General features: G+C 30.4%; 2 protein-coding genes and 1 pseudogene across 3 annotated transcripts; 1 reads left to right on the top strand and 2 right to left on the bottom strand.

Moving 5' to 3' along the window:
* The first annotated feature begins 92 nt into the window (after positions 1–92).
* LOC125816023 (uncharacterized) lies at positions 93–1,469 on the top strand. Its single transcript, XM_049495616.1, has 2 exons — positions 93–181; positions 290–1,469. Exons 1-2 carry the CDS (start codon positions 93–95, stop codon positions 1,467–1,469), a joined length of 1,269 nt encoding a protein of 422 aa, XP_049351573.1.
* Positions 1,470–2,462: 993 nt separating this feature from the next.
* Positions 2,463–6,397, bottom strand: LOC125816000 (probable linoleate 9S-lipoxygenase 5). The gene is made up of 9 exons (XM_049495587.1): positions 5,855–6,397; positions 5,266–5,543; positions 4,943–5,183; positions 4,533–4,859; positions 4,351–4,436; positions 4,091–4,198; positions 3,703–4,007; positions 3,337–3,600; positions 2,463–3,234 (listed from the first exon to the last, which is right to left on the bottom strand). The coding sequence occupies exons 1-9, from the start codon at positions 6,021–6,023 to the stop codon at positions 2,481–2,483; spliced, it is 2,532 nt and encodes an 843-aa protein (XP_049351544.1). The 5' UTR covers positions 6,024–6,397; the 3' UTR covers positions 2,463–2,480.
* A 1,005-nt stretch (positions 6,398–7,402) lies between these two features.
* On the bottom strand, positions 7,403–13,968 carry LOC125816049 (probable linoleate 9S-lipoxygenase 5; annotated as a pseudogene). The gene is made up of 9 exons (XR_007442206.1): positions 13,773–13,968; positions 10,237–10,529; positions 9,919–10,159; positions 9,488–9,829; positions 9,310–9,395; positions 9,086–9,193; positions 8,672–8,979; positions 8,306–8,569; positions 7,403–8,182 (listed from the first exon to the last, which is right to left on the bottom strand). The product of XR_007442206.1 is annotated as a probable linoleate 9S-lipoxygenase 5 (transcript).
* Between the last annotated feature and the right edge of the window lie 7,667 nt (positions 13,969–21,635).

The following is a 21,635-nucleotide window of genomic DNA, read 5'->3' as shown; positions in this document are numbered from 1 at the left end:
CGGATTTATTATTTTTCTATGTGGACGATTCTCCGCCACAACTTGTTCATCTCTAACTCAAGAAAAAAACCATGTCTATTTCACACAGTGCAATGATAACCGCACTTTATTTGCCTTCCACATTGGCGATCAAACCTTGTCAACCACTAAGCAAGTTCGTGTCTTTAATCCTGACAATTCAGTTCCTCTATTCGTCAGGTAATTAATTAACTAGATACTACTTACTCCCTTGTTTAATTTCATGAGTTTGTTCATAACATTATTTGATTTTTATTTTTGACTTATTCAGGTCAGGAAGGACCAAAATTCAACAACATAACACTAGTACTGGAGGCAACAAGTTGAAAAGGCGTCCATCCTCTTCCTCTTCCAAGTACGGTAGTAAGCAAGTGCCTGTAGAGAGCAACATTTGCATCCATCTTTCTCTAGACCTTCAAAGGATAATTTCTCGTTATCTACTTTCTCAAGAAGCATACATGAATTTCCGCTTGGTGTGTAAATTATGGAGATCCATTGCCCCTCCATTACGTTGGAAAGTGGTTGATCATGCGGCTCCTTGTTATGATCAAGACTCCATGTGGCTTCTATCTCTAAATCAAAAGGATGGTTTGTGCACCTTCTATAATCCCTTTAGAAATTTGAAATGTTATATGAGCAACAACGATTTAGTAGGGTGTGAAATTCGGTATGCAAAAGATGGATGGCTTCTTGTGTCTAGGGGAAAGTCTCTCTTCTTACTTAAGCCTTCGCCTTCTGGGAAGCAAATAATCTATCTCCCACAAAGAACAGACGACTATTTCTGTGACTCTATGTCATTCTCAACTAATTCTTCTGCCTGGGTAATCTTTGGTATAGCTTTCTTAAACTTGTTTCAAGTTAGGATTTCATATTTGAGACAAGGCAGGGATGATGAATGGACTAGTATCACAAAGGACAATGATGTGCCTTTCCTATTTTCATCTTCTAGTCCGGTCTACTTTGGTGAAGAATTTTGTGTCATAGGCCAACACGGTGATGTTGGTGTATTTGGCTTCTTTAAAGACGGAACCCCTTACTGGGTTATCCATCAACTTTTTGAACTATATTCACCTCCTATTTCTGGTGATTACCGTTTGTTTTTAGTTCAACGTCAGGATCAAAATGTGCTACATTCCGTAGTTGTCACACCACAACATGATGTTCATGTTTATGAACTACACTTTGGAGGGAACCTAATAGTCACATTAGTAAAACAAGTCGAAAATTGGCTTTTTTTCACTAGCGAAGCCTCATCTGTTGCTGTTTGTGGCATGAACGTAAATGTGGATAATGCAGTTTTCTTACCCACTTTCAACACTTGCAACGACTATACCTACTACTCATTGGAAGATGCCGCTTTCAAAGTATTGAAAGACAATTGTACGAATAAAACGCAAGAAAAAGAACTTTTAAATCGTGTTTGGATCCATTGTGAACTGACAACGAATTGATCTCTCTATCTACTCGCTATTATGTATTTTAGTAGTTTTTTTTCTTTTTTGTAGCTTATAATTTGCTTAGTTTTTTAAGTCTCTTTTATTTCAAGATGGACTTGTTAATTGAAATTTCTTTCTTATGTTTCTTTTTTAAAGAAAAAGTTAAGTTAAAGTTCGTCACTATATGTTTAGCTTGCTTTGAATGTACATAAGTTGGGATTCCAGATAAGTAAATGGTTTGACGTACTTAATAATTCGTTCATTTTGTGAAGTCCACAATTCATGGATCAAAAGTACACATCAATTAAGTATGGATAATCAGAAACCACCAAGACCAAAATTAAATTTGTTTAAGTGGAAATAATTTAGTTTAATTGAAAATTACGATAAGTTGGAAACAAATTAATTTTAAAATTTTCGTTATACTCATTAATAAGATGATTTTATAATCATACAAATATCTATAACTCAAAACTTTTTAAACGTTTTTTAATTATGACTGCCTATGTCATTGGATACACTCTTGTAGCATTTTAAATAACGTAGTTAGCATTTTTCAAGAAAGTCAATTAAACTTAAATTTGATTTGCTCCAGAGTTGTAAGTTCCTAATTGGCTAACTTATTTTAAAGATGTTAGTTGGACTATAAGATAAATATTACTGTACTAATTAAGTAGACTTTCATATTAAATTAAACATTTCACAAAAAGTCAGTTCTGTTCTAAGCTTGACATTATCTACATAATCAACTGACAACTTATAAGTCAGTCAAATATACAGAATTAAGACTTGGAAGAGAAAATGTCATCACTCCAAAATAACAGAACCAACTTTTATTTATATATAATATATAATATAATAGAAAAGAAATATTTTTCCAAAGTTAACTAGATAATTCAAATATTAGTTACCAACTGTTACTGTTTTAGTCTTAACTTCCAAATTAGATAATTAGGAAGAGTGTTATTGAAGGCTAGTTCAAATAAAGTTGAATCTTTTACCCAAATGATGGTAAATATAACAACTTTATATAGAGACACTGTTTGGTATTCCTTTTCCAGTAAGTCCTGTATCACTTAAAGGATAAAGCAATGTATATGGCATCTTAATAGGCCCCATTCTGTTCTTCCATTTCTTGTCATTGTTCATCTTTATAATTTTTTCTTCAATTTCAGTTAGCTTCTTTCCAAATCTTTCTAAAGCTTGTAATGACTCTTTGTCATTCGTCCATTCAGGAGTGTCTCTTTGCCCAAGGTAGATTTCATCTGAAGAATGTGTTGACAAAATCTCTATAGCAGAAATTCCAATGAGAGTCTGAAGTTGTGGTGTAATTGTACTCAGATATCCTTTTTCAGGGTTCGTCTTCAGCTCTTCAAACTCGGGACTGCCTGGCTCAGGCATGAGCCTTCGGCTCATTGAAGGGCGGTTTGGTAGGTAGCCACCATAAGGATACTGTCCAAAATTGATGGCTGCATGAAGAGCAGAAGCAATCCAGATAATTATGGTGCATGAGTCAGTCAGTTCTTTGAGGGTCTGCATTTTAGGCCACCATGGCTCGTCTTTCTTGTCACCGTGTCCCTCTTCTTGGAGTTCCTTCCACCATGCCTGAAGTTCAGTGTCCTTCTGAATCATGTCATCTGTTTTGTAATAGATGGTGCAATACTCCTGAACCCAACTTTTGATAGCTGACCATATTTCTAGCCCATCCACAGCATACGGATAGTCCTGGATTAGAAGACGGATGCCTTTTTCTGATTCAGGATCCTCAATTGCCACACCTCTACAGCACAATACAAATCAATAATGCATTTCAAGGAGCTTTTTTCCATTGTGTACTTATCGAATCCTTTAAGTAAATTGCGTGGATTAAGTAGTGAATTACCTCTTAATAAGATCAGCAGGAAGGGCCTGCTCAGGAAAAACCCAATCCTTGTAAGCTGCTGAGGTCATCTCCATGGCATATTTTGTAGGGAAAACTGTTTGCTCAAGAATTCCTCCAGCATTAAGCAGAGTCTGTCTAGCTAAGGCATTTATGTGCATTGTATCACGAAAGTGAGGATGCAAAAGCTTGTAGATAGGATGAAGCACACTTAGTTGTCTGTTTGTCGCGATCACAATTGGCTCTATTGTGGCATGAGTGTGTAACCTGAGAAAAATGAGAGAGAGATAGTCAAAGAGGTTCTTGGAAAGAAAACAAAGTAAATTGATGATCATTGGCCATAAAAAAAACATTTTCCAGTTTAAGCACCAGTGGCTGATTAGCTGATGAACTCCAGAGTCATTGACTGCGACATAAGCTTTTGCCAATTGCCATATCGAAGCCTCAGTGCCATATTCCTGTGGTGTAAAAACTTTGCTAATGAAACCATGCTGATCTCCATCAGGATGAGGCAAGCTTAGTTCAATGCCTAGCAGCTTCAAAGTCCCATCTTTTTGTAGAAAGAGGAGAGTTCTTGAGGCATAAATTTTTGTACTTGTCATATTGATCTGCCTCATATATGGCATTAATGTGTCATGATGATTCAATATGAAAAGCTGATTCACCTTGATCGCCTAATAAGGTAAGTATTTATCAGATACAGGTCCAATTTAGTTAAACAGGCAATCAGAAGTACTATAAAATCAATTCATAGAACCTCTTCTATAGTGAGTCCATCCAACTGATTTTGAATATGTTCTCTGGTTATATTGCTAGTTTGGTCACCATAGACTTTGGGGTCCAGCTTACTAGTCGGAGGAAACTCCTGCAGAAAAAGAGTTTCAGCTCATAATCTTTCAACTAAAGAATAAGTAACTTTAGATTCATTCACATGACGATAGAGATAATATGAATTTCGTTAAAAAGTTAGAGACAAGATTAGAAATTCTAGAGGAGGAAAAGATAATATTAGTTTACTTTAAGGCCACAAATGCAGACAGGGTTTATTCCAGCAAGCATCTCTCTTGCAAATTCCTCATCAGTTCTCCAAGCTGACTTATCCTCTGTTGCAACCATGTAAAACTATGAGAAAGCACAAAGCAAAAAGGAAATATTCCCTTTGGGGATTGACTTACTGTTACTCTTTCATCCAAAAGTACCTTTTATAACCTGTGGCATTGGATACTTAAGAAACTCCTGACCAGAACTTTGAATAAATTCCTTGATCATCTCTATACTACTTCTCTGCAAAACATCTTCAGGAAGATTGATTCCTCCTCCATAAATTTTTAAAATATCTTCAAAGCTGTTGAACTCATTGAGGTTGATGTTTCCTAAAGACTCAAGCTCGGGGACAAGGAGCTGAACGATGACCTTAAGTGCTATACGAATAAAGTCTGTCATCTTTAAGGGTGCAAATTTTTCATCCCTTGGAACATAAATGCCAAAACTCATTAGCAGTGGGAGCCGACTCTCAGAATTAGGATCTGCTCAAAATTTGAGGAAATCAGACATACTGAAAAATGGCATGCCTTATAGTAAAGATCAGTGTGATGCAGAAATGAGTTACCTGTTTTTGTTGGTGGTCTGCTGGTTCTTCCTCTACGCGGATAAGGATACTTTGTAGATCCTCCCAGGATTGGCCTGACGTAAGTTGAACCCTTTTCAGGATCTCCAAGGTCATTGTAATAAGCATAGTCGTAAACCCTGTCCCACTCCTCAAGCTTTCCAATCCCATTTCCTCTCAAGTTCAACAATTCCTCTTCCCTATACCAGCGCAATTTTACAGGAGTTTCACTTGGAAGCCAAGCCTGCATCAAGTAAACAAAGTGCTCTATCATAAACTGCATAGGCGTATGGATATACATATTATTTGAAAATCAAAGTGCTCACCTGATTCACAAAGAATATGCGGTCCGATTTGTACTTTTCAGCTGGATAAACCCAAGAATTGCAGACAAAATGCATGCCACCATGACTTGGATCATCAACTTCAACTTCAAGAGTCAGTTTCTTGAGAAAGAACTCACTAGGATTAAAGTTCTTGATGATGAATGCTCCCGGAGCTCCAAACTCTTCGTCCAAATCAAATGTGACACTGAACTTTGATTCATCGCCTACCTTACTCTCATCTCTCAAGTGTGTTGGATTCCCAAGTTTCCCTTTATTTTCTTTCCGTTCAAGAATAGAATCATGACTTAAAAATTCCCCATTATTCAAGAGTTAAAAATTCATATATAATGCAAGACCAATAGGATGGCCACAATATTACTAGTATATATAAAATTTTACAAAGGGACAAAAACTACATCATTACTACAACAACAATCATCACTGACCATGTCGAAACATTTAAGCTCATCTTAGACCACTATCTTACACAATATAAAAAAAGTACAAAACGTTCACTATATTTTCTACTGACAAAAGGATAACCACAGCGAAGAATAAGGAAATTTTGAAAAATGGAAAAAGTAATCACCTGAATCTCCATTAACAGAAGAGATAAGCTGCAGTATAACCTTGTCTCCAAGAATCTCATAAGTTTGCTGTTGAACCACTTCCGATGGAACAAGCTCTAAAGCTCTCTTTTTCACAAGGACAACAGTGCCATTGATTTTTTTGCTTTCAAGTTTACAAGTTGATGCCATTAAAGATAACTACTATAGGATCTTTGTGGTGTTTTGGCCAAATGAAAGAAACTATGAATTTATAGGCAAAGGACATGGTTGTGTTATGATCAAGATACTTATTTTTTTTTTTTATTATCGACAAATGCTAGTGAAAGATAATGCACTCTTAGATGGAATTTTACTTAAATAACTAAAGTGCTAGGTGATCAATTAAATTTATAAAGATTCCTTGCACCTATTCCTGATCACTTGTTAATCCTAAAATTATCACCATGTCATGGTGGTTTCAGTGGCTAGTTTGCACGGACCTCGACTATTCCACCAGCTACATATTATTTCCTACTAGCACACAAGTACAGATTTACCAATAATGAGACGACTAGGAAAATATCACACAGATTTTTTGGTTTCTGCTGGAATTTGACCCTTTGCCTTGTATACTTTCATGGATAATAATTTTTTTTTGGTGTACGACATAGCAATGACAAAGTTGTTTCTTCAAAAGGGCCTAAGAAATAGAAGTCTTTGTCCCATAGAAGCAAGGCAAATAAGTGCAAATGTACAAAAAAGTACAGCCAAAATTCCATTTACACAAGTAGGTGCTCTTTCAGGTATTTCCAACTCCTGAGAAAATGACAATTTTCTGCTTTCATTGTGTAAAAGGAACCTTAGAATACTGGAACCATTTCTTAAAGTTCCTTCTAATACTATTTTCATTATTATGCTACTAAATAGAGTTAGCATCACCATTTGTCAAGAATCCAAAAGTATGAAAATTTGTCCCTCTTTTGGCTCTTTTTACTTCTTAAGACATTATAACAATTTATTAAGTTGAAAATACATCTGTCAAGTTTTCAATAAACTGCAACTTCTGTAACTTTCACAGTGTAATAAGGATCATATATAAATTTTCTTGTTATTAAATAACAGAAGAAGATGAAGAAAACAAACCAATAATTCCTCATTAAATTAGTGAAATATATTGAGTTGCATTGGTTCTTTTGACAATGACATTCAATAAACATCCTCTACTGCTTTCGAATAAATAATGTTTCAGTGCGACACACAAGACCATAATCAGATTTCTGATACATATATTCTTTCTAGTAGTAAAAAGTTCATCCCCAAAAGAAATAACAAGAAAAAGGAGGTTCATTAGTATTGTTGCAGGTGTTATGGATGTATCATATAGTACTCTATTGCTTGACCTCCTTATTATGAAACATCACAAGCTAGAACTGAGCTCTCGTAGACACAAATACATTACAGTACTATTTACTTATGCGGTTTAAGTAATAATCAAAACAAACAATATATTTAAATAACAATACAATACAAGCTGTTATAGAATAGAAGAGCTTACAACATAACATCCCTTATTGTAACTGGAATTTCTGAAAATACAGACTTTATTTGGTATTTATATATTTATACTGTTGGGAATTCCTTTGCCTGTAAGTCCCTCTTCACTTGTGGGGAAGAGCAAAGTATATGGAACTTTAGCAGGTCCTGACCTATTCTTCCATTTCTGATGATCACTATTCATCTGCATAATTTGATCCTCAATATCACTCAGCTTCTTTCCAACCCTCTCAAAAGCTAAAATTGGTTCTTGATCCTTTGTCCATTCAGGTGAGTCCCTCTGCCCGAGGTAAAGTGTATCCGAAGCATGCGTTGACAAGACCTCTAAGACGGAAATTTCAAGCAGTGTCTGCAGAGGAGGAACGGTTGTTTTGAGGAATACCTTGTCTGGATTTGTCTTGAGCTCTTCATATTCAGGACTTCCTGGTTCTGGCATGAACATTCGACTTAAACTAGGGCGATTAACGAGGTAACCAGCATAAGGGTATTGCCCAAAATTGACTGCTGCATGAAGTGCTGAAGCTATCCATATTGTGATGGTGCAAGATTCTATGAGCTCTTGTCGAGTTTGCATTTTAGGCCACCAAGGCTCATCTTTCTTGTCACCATGTCCTTCTTCGCGGAGTTCCTTCCACCAAGCCTGGAGTTCACTGTCTTTCTGTACCGCGTCATCTGATTTGTAATAGAAGTTGCAGTATTCTGTTACCCAACTTTTGATTGCTGACCAGACTTTTAACCCATCAACAGCATATGGATAGTCCTGAATTAGTAAGTGAATGCCATGTGGGGAGTTCAAGTCCTCAACAGCCACTCCCCTGAAAGTGAGTAAAGTTATGGTCAGGTTATCAAGAAAGCTACACCGAAAATATTGTTTTGGTGAATTCATAAACTGATGATTGACTATAAAGTTTACAAGTACTTTGTGTCTTTTCATTTACCTTTTGATGAGATCAGCAGGAAGTGCTTATTCAGGGAAAATCCAGTCTTTGTAAACTACTGCTGACATTTCCATGGAATATTTGGAAGGGAAAAAAGTCAACTCAATAACTCCGTCACTATTGATCAAGAGTTGTCTTGCTAAAGCATTTATGTTCATCGTGTCACGAAAATGAGGAAGGAGAAGCTTATGAATGGGATGAAGCACACTTAGTTGCCTATTTGTTGCAATCACAAATGGCTCGATCACCGCATGTGTATTCAACCTGAGAGGGTAATAATAAGTGTTCGATTAATTTTACTCAATCATAAATTGAATTTGGTTATGGGTAAGTTGTGTTTCATATAAAGTTTTTGGCAAGTTTTACCAGTGACTGACGAGCTCATGAATGCCCGAGTCATTCACTACTGCATAGGCTTTGGCCAACTGCCAGATGGAACTTTCAACACCTTGATCAGATGGTGTGTACACTTTGCTAACAGTACCAAATTGATCTCCGTCTGGATGTGGCAAACTTAGTTCAATTGCCAGAGGCTTCAAAGTTCCATTATCTTGCAAGAAAAGCAGAGTTCTTGAGGCATAAGTTTTTGTGTTTGTCGTCGTGTTAATTCTCCTCAAGTATGGCATAACGATGTCATGATGGTTCAATATGAATAGCATGTTAGCCTTGATTGCCTGATAAATAGTACCAACTCTTTATCAACTAATATTTGTCAGTACAAGCTTCTCACTAAAGTTGATTGAAGAATTTAGCCAGTATCAACATAAAAGTAGTAATTACCTCATCAACTGTTAGTCCATCCAACTTATCCTCTATCTGCTCTCTGGTAATTGTACTGTTTTGGTTGCCATATATGTTAGGATCCAGATTGCTTTTCGGAGGAAATTCCTACAGATAATAGATAAGCCAGCATCTTCAAAATGTGTAAGAGATAATCACGAAAATAGAAGTAGCAAGATCTTGATATCCTCAAAGAGTAGCAATTCAGATGAGTGAAAGTTTACTTGGAGTCTACTAATTAAGACGGGATTGATTCCCGCCAACATTTCTCTACCAAATTCTTCATCCGTCCTCCATGCCGTTTTATCCTCTAAATACACCAATAATATTTAGATTACCAAAGGTGAGGGGGTGAAAAATAATACTTTTGAGTTTTGATCATGCAGAAATTTAAATAAATACCTTGAATAACTTGAGGAGTTGGGAACTTGAATAAGCCTTCACCATCAGAATGAAAGACATCTTTTAGAATCTCCAAAGGAATACTATCAATAAGGGCTTTCAACAAAGGGCCTTGAGGCAACTTGATTCCTCCTTCATAGAGTTCAAGTACATCCTCAAAGCTATCAAACTCATTCGGTGTGTTATCGAACAAAGCCTTAAAAGCAGGGAAAAGTGACTGCAGAGTGAATTTTAAGGAAAATGTCAAGAAGTCTGACATCTTCAGATGACCAAACCGCTCATCCCTTGGCACATATATGTCTAAGCTCATAAGCAATGGAATCCTGCTCTCGGAATTAGGATCTGCAAGCAATTGTCAAGACAATTTGCTCTTCAAAGATATCAAATACATGAAAATGCAGATAGTAAAAAAGTTTTGCGAGTGTTTTAACCTGTTTTTGTTGGTTCACGGCCTGTCCTGCCTCTACGAGGATACGGATACTCAGAGGACCCTCCAAGTATAGGCCTAGCATACTCTTCGCCTTTATCTGGATCACCTAAGTCGTTGTAATAAGCATAGTCATAAACTCTGTCCCATTCTTCAAGCTTTCCAGTACCATCTCCTCTCAAAGTTACTAGCTCATTTTCTCTGTACTTTCGCAACGGTTCTGGTGTTTCACTTGGGAGATAAGCCTGAAGAACATGCCATAATTAAGACAATGCAAATATGTGTTTAGACACATACATTCTTTATGAAGGAATAAATGTACCTGATTTGCAAAGAAAATGCGGTCAGACTTGTATCTAAAAGAAGGATAAACCCATGAATTGCATACAAAATGGATTTTTCCATGATTAGGAACATCTTCGAGTGTGAGTGACTTGAGGAAGAACTCATTAAGATGAAAATTGTTGATGATGAATGCTCCTGGAACTCCAAACTCTTTGTGATCCCAATCTAATGTAACACTAAAAGTTGATTCCCCTGCTATTATTGGGGTGATGTGTGTAAGCCAATCCTCTAAGTATGCTGGATTGCTGCGTTTCCCTTCAACACCATTTTCTGCAAATGAAACAACGTCCTATATTTTAGGGTTCATTAGGGAAGAAAGAAAGACATGACTAATCATATATCATATTATATATATATATATAAAGAAAACCCAACACCCGCCTACGTGGCGCCACCACAAATTAGGATTCCGTTTTAATTTATTTTATTTCCAAAATTAGCTTTCCCCTTTCATGAAAAGTTGTGACTTTTATGAAAAGTTACGATATTTACGAAGAGTTGTGGTTTTTATAAAAAGTTACGACATTTATGAAGAGTTGTAACTTTTATGAAAGGTTGCGACTTTTCCGAAGGGTTGTAACTTTTCCAAATAGTTGTGACCTCTCCGATAAGACACAATAAGCATTTGTTCAAACTACCCTTTATTGTCTATAAATAGAGGAATTTCCTCTCATTTTAAAAAGACGAAAATTTTGAACTTCTTCTTCTTCTAGACAATTAAATATTTGTGTATTTTACTCTTGTTTAATGACTCACTGACACCATTGTTTTTGTATCAATACACTGATGAATATAATCGTTCTATCCTAAGAGGACCTATTCCTTTAAACCTCGGTGACTAGAGAGAAATAATTTCCTTAAGGGGACACTGTGCATTAAGTGAGCTCGATTGTTTTCATTTTGTTTCATTCTATTGTTACAAATCCTGATATGTTTTTTACAGTCATTAATTTATGCTTATATTATTAATTGTTATTTTTGTGTACATGTTTTAAACTTTGTTGTTTATGTTTCTGCAAAATTATTGTTATAATTATTTGTTAGTACAAATAAAATAACAAACGCCAATTGAGTATTCCAGCAAATTTTCTCTACTGTAATTGTTGAAGATACAATAAAAAAAAAGTCCTTACAAATCTCTAATTTCTTCATCAACAATGTCATTCCTTCACATACAAGGATGAGATTTTGTGTTCTTTAGAAAATCCTTGTGAGTTAATAACTTTGCATGACCATATTTTTTTGTAAATGTTGTTGTTCTATTTTTACTAAATTTTATCAATAGATATTATGAGTACTTTAAAGATTGAAAGTTGATTGAATTAGTCAATTTTTTGAGGTATGTTATTTCAAAACATAGAAACTTTTCTGGTTAGAATGATTTGTTATCATCATCGGATATCTCATAGTTTACTCCCTGTAATGTATGTTTTTTCTCGTTGTTTTGTTGTCTCCTTAAAATTGTATTGATTATTTTTCATTTGGTATGTATCTGATCTCACTTGGACAAAGCTTTCGTCCTTTTAATGTTTTTCTTTTTTTCCTTCTCATTCGGCTCTTCTAAATATTTTTTGTGTGAGTTATGACTATTTTCGGCAAACTTAATTTGAAGAATATGAAACAAAACATGCTTTAAATAAAAGTAATATCTTAAGCTATAAAAGATATGTCTATTAACATAGATTTGTTGTCTTTCATGTCCCAAATCATTGCTGAGCATTTGAGTTATCTAGGTTAGACTCATTTTTTTTTAATGTTTGAGAATATTTCTTTAACATGAGTCTAGAATCCAACATTTTGATCTACTTGTACTTTTGTTAAAATTATACGTACATATTTCTGAAAAAGTCGTAAAGTTGCACTGATTAAGAATCTAGAAGGGCCTTCAAAGCAGCAGTTTAATGAAGAATGAATTTCTAAAAGAGTCAACAATAATGTTTTGCTGTCGTTTCAAATTTATTTTTCTCCTTCTATAAATTTTGTTAGAGTAACAAAGTAACAACAACGAAAAGTGGTGAACGTTTGACCTCAGACAAGTAGATTGTCTCTAAAAAAAAATATTTATGTTGTGGTGTACATTTTTAACGATCTTAACTTATTTATAACTAATATTGAATATCGAAAACTTTCACATTTTTTTTCCACAAGGAGTTATTCTAATTATAAAATTATCAGATTCTATATTTTTTCATGTACAAAAAAATAGAAAAAGAGATGTTTAATCGCTACATAAAAACATTACTCAGTTTTAACAAGACAATTATATCATCAAACATATATTATGATAAATTATGTTAAAGATAAAAATGATTAGATATCAAGATATTTTTAATCATTCATTATATATTTACAATTCATGAGATATGTGCTAATGTCAAATCATTTAATTTCTGTTGAAATGTTCTTAAAACCTACTAAAATTTACTTTTTTTCCTTATAACAATTGATTATTGGAAAGGTTTTTCAAAAGGTTAGAAAGATAATCTATGTGCGCGCGAAGCGCGGATTTATTACCTAGTAAGTGATAAGAGGAGATAACCCGTATTAACTTTTTTTATTTAATCCGAGATTTAAATTTTAAAATTAATAAAAAATGGTTTAATTTTAATTTTAAATTTGAAGTAAATAATAATTTTAAAAAATCAAACCAAACTGGTTATATTAATATTTATCTAAAAATTATAATTATATATATATATATATATATATATATAAATATATACACACGAAGATTTTCCACTCTTGATTTTGTTTAGGTGTTTGTTTTTGGGCAAATTACAGAAATCACATACTTTTAAGGTAAAATTATAATTTATTCCTTAAAAGTTTATAATTACAAAAATCCCTCAAACGGATATAATAATATAAGCATTGATACATTAATTTGATGCGCGAGATACAATAATATAAGCGCTGATACATGCGCGAGATACAATAATATAAGCGATGATACATTAATTGATGCGTGAGATACAATAATATAAGCATTGATACATTAATTTGATGCGCGAGATACAATAATATAAGCGCTGATACACTAATCTGATGTGCGAAAATGAGGGATTTTGGAGATTTGTAAAACTTATAGGGGATAATGGTAATAAGTAAACTAAAATGTGAGATTTCTGTAATTTTTCCTTGTTTTTATAGTAACTCAATTCTTGGCTTTACTTTCTAGTTTAATTTGTAGCCTTTATTTTGAAAATTAAGTTCCAAGATCTATATTCATATTAAAAATAATTTGTCTTTAATTATTTAATTAATTTGTTATATTATTCATCATTATAATTTACGGGGTGGTGTTACGATGGAATGTAACCACTCTAATAGTATATTGTGACCTTTTTTTTGTTTTCAAAAAATGAATAGATCAAAAACCAACAAAAAGAAAAAACAAAGGATGAATTTCCAACTTAATTAGTTTGATTTGATTTTAATATGTAAAATAGCATACTTAATGAATTTATTTATTTTTGTTAAAAAGAACGATAACAATTGAGCATATTTACTTACCAGGATCATCATGAATAGAACCACTTATCAACTGGATAGAGACTTTTTCACCAAGAAAATCAACAACCTCATCACCAACTGAAGCATTTATGTCAGTGAAGTCCAAAAAATTCTTTTTCATCAAAATAATTCTTCCTTTCACATTTTTTCCATCAGTGTTTCCAATGATGGCATCCACAATTTCGCCCAAAGACATAGTTAACTATTTGAACAGAAATATTATGATTTTCTTGATCTACAAAGAGAAGAAAAGAGAGATTTTGCTTGTGAAGTTTTCGAGTTTGAATATCTATTATTTATATTAAAAATTACTAGTTTCAGAAGCTTTCGCTATTTTTGATAAAAAATTTAATTTTAATTTTTTACTATGTTTGATAAATATAGTGTATAAATTTGTCTGATTAATTACTTGAAAGATGATGACATTGAATAAAAACACACAAAAAGAACCCAAAGCATCCAAAATATGGAAGTTTAGCTCTTAAGCTTTTAACCAAGTTTGTAAATTTTCAAGTTCATTAAGGAACTCTAGAATGAAATCAAATTAAAGATAGACGGTAACACCTCGGACTTCGAAGAACTAAATAGAAGTTCGTACAAGTTACTCATCAGTTTTTAGTTTTGGGTCAACTTCAAATGATCATATCTTTTAGCACATGAATTTGATGCTTGGATTCAAGGAAGAGACAGGGTCTATTTTTTTTATATAATATTATATATTATTGTATATGAGTGTATAAATACTCTTATAATTTTGTATAAAATGTATATTGGATGTATAATATTGTATATCAAAATTTTAAACATTTTTGTATAAAATAAAATATGAAAAATTGTATATTATTGTTTACTAGATGTATACTATTGGATACCGGATTATGTTTTGGCTAAAAAATAGTAATGTAAGTTTTGAGCTATATTTTTACAGTTTAAGTTAAGTAATTATATATTTGTGAAAAAAAATCAATAAAATATTTGTTATTACTTCTTGAAGATTTCCTAGTTCATTAAGAAACTCTTATATGAAATCAAACTAAAAGTCTATGCCTTTTGTTTATTGGATTAAAAAAAATGGCCTTTTATAATATTCAATTCAATTCAGGACTCTTTCATATTTAAACTAAGATGTGAATTTCGTATAGAAATAGTGTAATTATCTTAATTTTTTTGGACTCATGTTTATAATTTTGTCTCTTTATAATATCAAATTTGATTTAGGATTCTCTGACATTTAAATTATGATGTGAATTTCGTATAGAGATAGTGTAATTTTCTTAACTATTTGAACAAAATTATTATAATTTTCTTGATCTACCTAAAGACGAAAGAGAAATTTTGGTTGTGAAGTTTTTGAGTTTGAATATCTCATATTTATATTAATAATTACTAGTTTCAGAAACTTTCGCTATCTTTGATAAAAAATTTAATTTAATTTTTCTCATATGTTTGATAAATATAGCGCATAAATTGATGACATTGAATAAAAACAAACAAAAAGAACCCAAAGCCTCCAAAATATGGAAGTTTAGCCCTTAAACTTTTACGCCAGTTATTTATTACATAATGAAATGTTACTATTCATAGTGTCCAATTCATTATAAAACTCTTTAACATATAAATTAAGATATAGAGATAAGATAATTTTCTTAATTTTATTTCTTGAGATTTTTATTTATTTATTTTAGTAATTTTTAAAATTTAATTTAATTTTATAATGATATTGTTAGAATCGATTTGCGCGCGCCTTAATTTGTAATTTAATTTTATCATGTTCACGAGAATAATAAGCATTTGAATAGATAATATTTTAAAATTGGAATAGGTACTAATTATATAGCAGTGTTTCCCTTATTAAAAATGTTGATTTTACTTGTATTGTTAGTAATGGAGGCATTATTCACCCATTGAATTTAGCTTTTACTTGTAAAGTGAGATTTTTTGAAATTATAAATGTTTTTTTTTTTGCTTGTAATAAAATATGTGTGATTACGTCTTAAAGATTCTCTAGTCCATTGAGGAACTCTAGAATGAAATCAAAATAAAGTTTTGTATCTATTGTTTATTAGATTAAAATTTTTTGATTATGTATTGTATTGAAAATGTTGATTTTACTGGTATTGTTAGTAGTAAAGGCATAATTCGCCCTTTGAATTATTATTTTTACTTGTAAAGTTAGATTTTTCTATTATAAATATTAATTTTATTTATTTTGCTAATAAAAAAAGAGATAATTATTTAAAAGTATAATTGATACATGTATTTTGTCAAAATAGACCAAAGTTTTAAACTTTGTCAATTTTAGCAATTAACTTGATATCACTCTTTCCTTTTTCTTCCCTACACACCCAAAACATGCTATATCTCTATCTCCTTCCCACACTCTATTTTCTATCATTTTTCAATTTTTATATGTGATTTTATTACTACATTAATTTAGTGATCGTTAAGTTGTTGGCGATTTCTCTGATAAAGGTGGTTGTTGCAGCGATATTGGTAGTGATAATTAACTAAGTTAGAGTATTTGTTTTGCTTGTTCGAAATGAAATGAATAGCCTCATTGGTATATAGAGTTGATTGATTGGTAATGGCCCATGCTTTAGGAGAAATTTACATATCAAACCATTATTTTCTCTTCATTATCGTAGTTACTGTGAGACACTATGGGCATCCCATTGAAATTATAGGTAACCATTATTAAAGCTCGAAATCTCAAAAATTAGATTTCCGCAAATAAGCTCGTTTGGAATGGGTATTGGCGCAAAAGATCAATTAAAAATTAAGGATCCTAAACAAGGATTTTTTGATGATTTAGTGTAGTTTTTGTCTTTTGAGGTGTTTTTTTGGATGAATTTATTGCTTGGATTCAAGGAAGAGACGAAGATCGTTTTTTACGTAATATTGTATATTATTGTATATGAGTGTATAAATACTCTTATAATTTCATGTAATAGGTATATTGGATGTATAATATTGTATATCAAAATTTTAAACATTTTTGTATAAAATAAAATATGAGAAATATGTATATTATTGTATAGTAGATCTATAATATTGGATACCGAATTGTGTTTTGGTTAAAAATTCGTGATGTAAGTTTTGAGCTATATTTTTTTAAAATAAGTTAGGTAATTGTATATTTGTGGAAAAATTTCAATAAAATGTGTTATTACATCTTGAAGATTTCCTAGCTCATTAAGAAATTCTTACATCCAATCAAATTAAAAGTCTGTCTTTTGTTTATTGGATTAAGAAAATTTGGCTTTTTTAATATTGAATTTAATTCAAGACTCTCTTAAATTTAAATTATGATATAAATTTCGTATAGAGATGGTGTAATTTTCTTAATTTTTTCAGACTCTTTGTTTATAATTTTGGCTCTTTATAATATCAAATTTAATTTACAATTCTCTAACATTTAAATTATGATGTGAATTTCATATAGAGATGTGTAATTTTCTTAACTATTTGAACAAAAATATAATAATTTTCTTGATCTACCAAGAGAAGAAAGGAGAGATTTTGGTTGTGAAGTTCTCAAGTTTGAATATCTCATATTTATATTAAAAATACTAGTTTCAGAAATTCTCGCTATCTTGGATAAATTTTTTAATTTAATTTTTTCCCTATGTTTTATAAATATAGCTTATAAATTGATGACTTTGAATAAAAAATAAAAAATCAAAGCATCCAAAATATGGAAGTTTAGCCCATAAACTTTTACGTCAGTTATTTATTACATAATGAAATGTTACTCTGCATAGTGTCCAATTCATTTTAAAACATTTTAACATATAAATTAAGATATAGAGATAAGATAATTTTCTTAATTTTATTTCCTGAGATTTCTATTTATTTATTTTTATATTTATTTTAATAATTTTTAAAATTTTATTTTATTTTATAATGATATTATTAGGATCAATTTGTGCACGATTTGCGCGCACCTGAATTTGTAATTTAATTTTATCATGTTCACGAGAATAATAAGCATTTGAATAGATAATATTTTAAAATTAGAAAAGGTACTAATTATATAGCAGTATTCCCCAACAAAAAAATATTTTAATTTGTATAATATTTGCCAGCTAGAAGGGTGTGCTTCCCTTATTAATTTTGATTGAATATTGTGTTGAAAATGTTGATTTTACTTGTATTATTAGTAGTAGAGGCATAATTCGTCCTTTGAATTATTATTTTTACTTTTAAAGTTAGATTTTTCTATTAAAAAAATTATTTTTATTTATTTTACTAATAAAAATAGAGACAATTATTTAAAAGTATAATTGATTCAAGCATTTTGTCAAAATAGACCAAACATATAAACTTTGCCAAATTTAGCAATTAACCTATTGATATCACTCTTTCCCTTTTCTTTCCTACACACCCAAAACATGCTCTATCTATATCTCCTCCCACACTCCATTTTCTATCATTTTTCAATTTTTTATATGTGATTTTACTATTATATAAATTTAGTGATGGTTAAGTTGTTGGCGGTTTCTCCGATAAAGGTGATTATTGCAGCGATATTGATGGTGGTAATAAACTAAGTTATTTATTTTGCTTGTTCGAAATGAATGGTCTCATTTGTATATAGAGTTGATTGATTGGTAATGGCCATGCTTTAGGAGAAATTTATACATCAGGTCGTTGTTTTATCTTCATTATTGTAGTTACTATGAGACACTATGGTCTATGGACATTCCATTGAAATTATTGACAATCATTGTTGAAGCTCGAAATTTAAAAATTAGATTTCTGCAAATAAGCTCTGTTTAGAGTGGGTATTGTCGCAAAAGATCAGCTAAAAATTAAGGAGCCTAAATATGGATTTTTGATGATTTAGTGTAGTTTTTGTCTTTTTGAGGTGCTTTTTATTGGATGAATTTGATGCTTGGATTCAAGGAAGAGACGGAGATCGTTTTTTACATAATATTGTGTATTATTGTATATGAGTGTATAAATACTCTTATAATTTCGTATAATATTTATATTGGATATATAATAATGTATATCAAAATTTTAAACATTTTTGTACAAAATAAAATATGAGAAATTTTGTATATTATTGTATACTAGAGGTATAATATTGGATACCGAAATGTGTTTTGGTTAAAAATTCGTATGTAAATTTTGAGCTATACTTTTTAAAATAAGTTAGGTAATTGTATATTAGTGAAAAAAATCAATAACATATGTTTTATTACTTCTTGAAGATTTCCTAGTTAATTAAGAAATGCTTACATGAAGTCAAATTAAAAGTATATGTCTTTTGTTTATTGGATTAAGAAATTTTGGCTTTTATAATATTCAATTCAATTCAGAACTCTCCCACATTTAAACTATGATGTAAAATTCGTATAGAGATAGTACAATTTTCTTAATTTTTTTTCACTCTTGTTTATAATTTTGGCTCTTTATAATATCAAATTTAATTTACGACTATTTAAATTATGATGTGAATTTTGCATAGAAATGTATAATTTTCTTAATTATTTGAACAAAAATATTGTAATTTTCTTGATCTACAAAGAGAAGAAAGGAGAGATTTTGATGGTAATTGATGACATTGAATAAAACAAACAAAAAGAACCCAAAGCATCCAAAATAAGGAAGTTTAACTCTTAGTTTTTATGTCAGTTATTTATTACATAATAAAATGTTTTTTCATGGTATTCAATTCAATTTAAAACTTAATGACATATAAATTAAGATATAGAGATAGGATAATTTACTTAATTTTATTTCTTGAGATTTCTATTTATTTATTTTATATTTATTTTAGTAATTTTTTAATTTAATTTATTTTATAATGATATTGTTAGAATTAATTTGTGCGTGATTTGCGTGCACCTTAATTTGTAATTTAATGTTATCATATTCACAAGAATAATAAGCATTTGCGTAGATAATATTTTAAAATCAGAATAGGTACTAATTATATAGCAGTATTCCCCAACAAAATTTTTATTTTAATTTGTATAATTTATATTTGCTAGCTAGAAGGGTATGTTTCCTTTATTAAAAATGTTTATTGTTAGTAGTGGAGGCATGACTCACTAATTGAATTTAGCTTTTACTTGTAAAGTGAGACTTTTCAAAATTTAAAATGTTATTTTTATTTATTTTGCTTATAATAAAATATGTGTGATTATTTCTTAAAGATTTTCTAGTCTATTGAGGAACTCTAGAACGAAATCAAATTAAAGTTTTGTGTCTGTTGTTTTTAGATTAAGAAATTTTGATTCTCTATTGTATTGAAAATATATGTTGATTTTACTTGTATTGTTAGTAGTAGTAGTGACATGATTCGTCCTTTGAATTTAATTTTTTACTTGTAAAGTTAGATTTTTCTATTATAAATACTAATTTTAGTTATTTAATTTGTTAATAAAATAGAGATAATTATTTAAAAGTACAATTGATTCAAACATCTTGTCAAAATCTATCAAAATTTTAGACTTTATCAAAATTTAGCAATTAACCTATTGATGTTGCTCTCCCCTTTCTTCCACACACATCCAAAACACTCTCTATCTCTATCCTGACCTCCACATTACGTTTTCTATTTTCTTTTTTGAAATTCACATATGTGATTTTATTACTATAGAGAGTTAGTAATAGCTAAGTTATTGGCGGTCTCTCCGATAAAGATAGTTATTGCAGTGATAGTGATGACGGTAATTAATTGATTTATTTGTTTTTCTTGTTTGGAGTGAAATGAATATTGTATATGAGTTTATAAATATCTCTTATAATTTTGTATTATATATATATTTGATGTATAAAATATGAAAATTTTGTATATTATTGTATAACTAGATGTATAATATTGGATGTAAATTTTAAACAGTTTGGTATGATTGTGTTTTGGCTAAAAAAATGTAATGTAAGTTTTGGGTTATATTTTTTTCAATTTTAGTTAGGTAATTATATATTTATGGAAATTTTCCAATAAAATATGTGTGATTACTTGAAAATTTAAGAAACTTTTACATGAAATCAAATGAAAAGTCTATGTCTATTGTGTATTGGATCAAGAAATTCTGGCTCATTATAATATCCAATTCAATTTAGGATTTTGTAACATTTAAATTATGATGTGAACTTCGTATAGAGATAGTGTAATTTTCTTAAATTTTTTGAGACTCTTGTTTATAATTTTGTCTCTTTATAATATCCAATTCAATTTAAAACTCTCGGACATTTACATTATGATGTAAATATCTGTATAGAGATAATGTAATTTTTTTTTAAACTCTTATTTATCTATTTTTATATTTATCTTAGTGAATTCTTTAATTTTATTTTTTATAATGATAATATTAAAATCAGTTTACATGCATCTTATTCTTTAATTTAATTTTATCATATTTGCAAGAATAATAGGCATTTGTATAGATAACATTTTGAAACTAGGATAGAAACTATGGTACTGATTTTATATCAATACTCCCTGTCAATTTTTTTTGGTTTCAATTGGTATAAATTTAAATTTAAATTTATATCTATATCTACAGAGTTTGATTCCCCAGTTAAAAAAAAATGTTAGTTTTACGTGCATGATTCACTTAGGAAATCCTTTATAAAAAAATTATAAAAATAAAGCTTAAGTCATTGACGTCCCCTTAAAGTTATTTGCATAATTTACTTAAACACCTTAACTAAGACTTGTACCAATTAAACACCTAAATTATTCAAAAAAATGTGTTTATTGAACACAAAATGCTAATGTGACAACATAAGTGTACCTCACTTTGTATTAGGTGCGTGTTTCAAATAGTATTTTATTTTTATTTATTTTTTAAAAACTAGTACCTGTTTTTCTTTTGTTGACACTTGGCACTGAAATAATTAAAAATA

This window comes from Solanum verrucosum, unplaced genomic scaffold (genome assembly GCF_900185275.1).
Source record: "Solanum verrucosum unplaced genomic scaffold, falcon-dt-bn FXZP01000261.1, whole genome shotgun sequence".
NCBI classification, from domain to species: domain Eukaryota; kingdom Viridiplantae; phylum Streptophyta; class Magnoliopsida; order Solanales; family Solanaceae; genus Solanum; species Solanum verrucosum.
The sequence above is the reverse complement of the archived record's forward strand: the minus strand, read 5'-3'. Positions and strand labels throughout refer to the sequence as shown.